At 46.9% G+C, this 4,288-nt stretch overlaps 1 protein-coding gene across 1 annotated transcript in view; it reads left to right on the plus strand.

The window, feature by feature from the left end:
* Positions 1-4,288, plus strand: part of LOC107084014 (complement C3-like) — an 84,236-nt gene that overhangs the window by 17,422 nt on the left and 62,526 nt on the right. The window contains exons 9-11 of the mRNA XM_015373641.1: positions 1,403-1,606; positions 1,705-1,763; positions 2,332-2,456. Of these exons, the coding sequence (XP_015229127.1) occupies positions 1,403-1,606; positions 1,705-1,763; positions 2,332-2,456 (388 nt within the window). The remainder of the gene's footprint in view (positions 1-1,402; positions 1,607-1,704; positions 1,764-2,331; positions 2,457-4,288) is intronic.

Here is a 4,288-nt window from a genome sequence, read left to right on the forward strand (position 1 = left end):
ATCTAACTACTAATTCTATTCGGCCAGGCAAGATAGTTAATTAAAAAAATAAAAACTTGTTGTCTTGCTGTCCCATGGGAGAAGAATGATGGATTTTGGTCCAGCTCCATTGTGAGTACTTGTGTTGTCGGCGGCTTCAATCCAGCAGCTCTGGATCCTATGTCTGTCTATGAGGCGCCAAGTTGGACAAAAGTTGGATAAAACAAGCCAGATCATGAAAAAAAAAAACTCTGTGCGGCTTTTAAAAACCGAACATCACTGTAGCTGTGGTGTAGATAAGCTCATTGGTCTCAGTTATGTCTTTAGTAGGGATAGTACCTAAGCACAACAAGCTGTCGATTCCTGAGGCTCTAGAAACTGCCAAACAAAGACTCACCACCCTGGCCACCCGCCTAAAGAGATATAAGGGAGAAGCAGAAGTCAGGGGAATAAACCAGATGTTCTCCACCAACCCATCTAAAGTCTACTCACAGTGGCAGGGTAATAATAAAAGATCAGATTCACCCAGGGCTGAGACTGAACAGTACTGGAGGAACATATGGGAGAAGGAGGCATCCCACAACACCAGTGCTCAGTGGCTAGTGGATCTAAGAACAGATCACAGCAATTTCCCAGAACAAGAACCAGTAACCGTTACAACAGCAGGCGACCAAGAAAGAGCGGCAGGTATGAAGAGTTGGACAGCATCAGGCCCTGACATGACACCTACTGGCTGAAAAAACTAACCGCACTACATGTACACCTGGCAGCACAAATGAACCAACAGCTCATGGATGGGACCCACCCAGAATGGTTAACCCAAGGACGGAAAATTCTGATCATGAAGGATCCCCAGAAGGTAACAATCCCATCCAACTACCAGCCAATAACTTGCCTCTGTGTAGTGGTACCGAGTGATCCAAATTGGTAACTGCACTTTAAAAGTGCAAATTTAATGTAAGGTTGCAATAATTTCCCTGGAAAGTTGCCTTGAAGGCACACAGGCCCGCTAAAGATTAGGCTTGAGACAATCTCACCAGATTCAATGATTTTATTACAGTATTGGAACAAAGCAATTTAAAACCAATCACACATTAAAATAACAGTCATAGCTCAACTCCAGGATGGCAGTGTAAATCAGGGTAGTGACCTACAAAAGAACACAGCAAAAAAAAACAAACAAAAAGAAAATCGTGCACCAAACCAAAAGGAGTACCACCACCCGGAAAGTCCACCACCAACTCCAGGAGCTGGCCGTTTCTGTCAAAATAAAAAGACAGTCAAATCAAACATTTCATATTAAAAAACATTCAGTTCACAAAAATCAAGCAGCAGTAGTTTCAATAAAGTCAGTTTGGGGATGAACCCCCATGCCGCAGCAGACACTGCACAAAGATTCACAAGATGAATCGGTACATGCTAGTCACAGACCGGCCGAATCAGTCACACTGGACGAGAGACAGGAAGCAGCTTCACGCTGACCAGGACGGCGGGCATGGAGCCGACAGCCAAAGTAACAGGCAGCCAGCGACTGACCTCTACAGGCGGACTGCCGGACGGAAACAGCAGAAAAAACAGCCGGCCAAGGACAAGCAGCAGCGTCTCTGAGCTCTATGTAGTGCCTCTGGCAAGGAGAAGAATCAGGCAGCTTGTATGGGACACCACAAGAAGGCTTGATCAGTGCTTAGTTTAAAGCGCATCATTCGAGCGTGCATCCGTATGCAGCTGGCGTGCTGCGCCAGCAAACACCGAGGTCTGAACCGGAAGGACAACATGATGACCAGGTGAGGGAGGGCCCTTTATATACAGACAGCGCCACGACCAATTGAATCGGCACTTGTATGGTGCGTTCAAAGCCCGCAGGGCATACTGCCACATCTGTACCACATGGAAGCTCCTGTCAGGCATCATAGCGGCTAAGATGAGTAGGCACATTGCTCAATAAATGCACTCTTCCTAGAAGGGACTAGGCAGTAACACCAGAGGAGCCAAGAACCAGCTAATGGTGGATAGAGCAGACACTCGAGACTGTAAGACCAGGCAGACAAATCTGTGCACTGCCTGGATTGACTATAAGAAAGCCTACGATTCAATGCCACATACATGGACACTGGAATGCTTGGAAATGTACAAGATTAACAGGACACTAATAGCCTTCATCAAGAACTCAATGAAACTGTGGAAAACAAGTCTGGAAGCCACGGCAAAGCCAATTGCACAAGTCACCATCAAGTGCGGCATATACCAGGGCAATGCACTATCCCCACTGCTGTCCTGCATAGGCCTGAACCCCCTCAGCCAGATCATCAAGACTTGCTGTGGATACTAATTCTGAAGCGGAACAATCATCAGTCACCTCCTCTACATGGATGACATCAAGCTGTATGCCAGGAGTGAGCAAGACATCGACTCACTGATCCACACTAGCAGGATCTACAGCAATGACATTGGAATCTCATTTGGACTGGACAAGTGCGGTAGCATGGTCTCAAAGAGATGGAAGATGATCAGAACTGGGGGGGTTGAACTACCAGAAGTCCACATTACAGATTTTCAAGACAGCTACAAATACCTTAGGGTGCCACAGGCTATCGAAAACCACGAGGAGACAGCAAGAAAGACTGCCACAGCCAAATATCTACAAAGAGTAAGGTAGGTCCTGAAAAGTCAGCTGAATGGGAAAAACAAGATCCAAGCCATCAACACATATGCCCTGCCAGTCATCAGATACCCCGGTGGTATAATAAACTGGCCAAAGGATGAGATAGAGGCTACTGACATCAAGACGAGAAAGCTCCTCACAATGCATGGAGAATTTCACCCTAAATCCAGCACCCTAAGACTGTATACCAAGCGTAGCGAGGGAGACCGAGGGCTAGTGAGTGTCAAGACCACTGTCCAGGATGAAACAGCTAAGATCCAGGAGTACATCAGAATATTGCTCTGTGTACTACACAGCACCTTCTTCAGGATACAATGTTTGAACCATTGGATGCACATGGTCCTCCAGAATGGTTCGGTAGTCCTTGGCAGTGACACACCCATCTAGCACAAGTATGAAGCCAAGGGATCCACCCCCATGCTTCACTCTGAGCATGCAACAGTCTGGGCGGTACGCTTTTTGGGGCTTCTCCACACCGTAACTCTCTCGGATGTAGGGAAAACAGTAAAGGTGGACTCATCAGAGAACAATACATGTTTCACATTGTCCACAGCCCAAGATTTGCGCTCCTTGCACCATTGAAACTGACGTTTGGCATTGGCACGAGTTACCAAAGGTTTGGCTATAGCAGCCCGGCCGTGTAAATTGAGCCTGTGGAGCTCTCGACTGACATGCACCAACAATTTGTCCTATTTTGAACTCTGGTATGTCACCCATAATGTTGTGTGCATTGCAATATTTTGAGCAAAACTGTGCTCTTACCCTGCTAATTGGACCTTCAAACTCTGCTCTTATTGGTTCAATGTGATGTGCAATCAATGGAGATTTTTTTAATTTTTTTATTTATCCTTTATTTAACCAGGTAATACCCATTGAGATTAAAGATCTCTTTTGCAAGGGAGACCTGGCCAAGGTAGGCATCTGTTGGGATCCAGAGGCTTGCCCTCCAGAGGGCGCCGAGGATCCCTTCCTGTTTGTATGTTTTTCTGTTGGGATCTGGGGTACTGTTGGGATCTGGAGTTTCTGCCACCTGTCTCCAGCAGAGAGCGCCATGGGTCTCATAAGCTACATAAGCAGCGGCCAGACCTGTCTTCAGCGCCGGAGTGTTGACCAGTTTTGGTTAGCAAAACCTGAGCCTCAGCTTGAATCTAGAATCTCTGTCTGCTCTAGAGAGCACCCTGATTCTTCTCTGCTCATAGGAAAACCTGATCGAAGCCTGCAGCTCTGGAGGAGCTCATGTTTGGAAACCTGCCTGCCTGCCCAGAAAAGCCAAACCTGAAGATCCTCAGTCTGTGTCTCCCGGTTAGTTCTCAGGAGAGAACTAGAAGAACAACTCAAGGTCTGAACCTCGCTAGCCTGAAGCTAAGCTCAGCCGCTGCTAAGCTCTCTGCTAATTCCACAGTCTCTGGACCCAACCGGTTCCCTCTCTCCACCGAACTGTCTGAACCTCATCAGGTACAAATCAGAATCAAAGCTCTGTCAAGACATCACTGCTGCCTAGCTAACCAAACAATACATCTCTGCAGATTACTCTGTGAAACCAGTTCCCGGACCAGTACCAGAACCAGTGCAATCATTTACTCTGTGTGTGTTTATCAAATAAACTGTTAAACTTTTACTCTGTTTCGTGTGGTGTTCTGCATGTGG

Source organism: Cyprinodon variegatus, unplaced genomic scaffold (genome assembly GCF_000732505.1).
Source record: "Cyprinodon variegatus isolate N-32 unplaced genomic scaffold, C_variegatus-1.0 Scaffold90, whole genome shotgun sequence".
In the NCBI taxonomy this organism is placed as follows: Eukaryota; Metazoa; Chordata; class Actinopteri; order Cyprinodontiformes; family Cyprinodontidae; genus Cyprinodon; species Cyprinodon variegatus.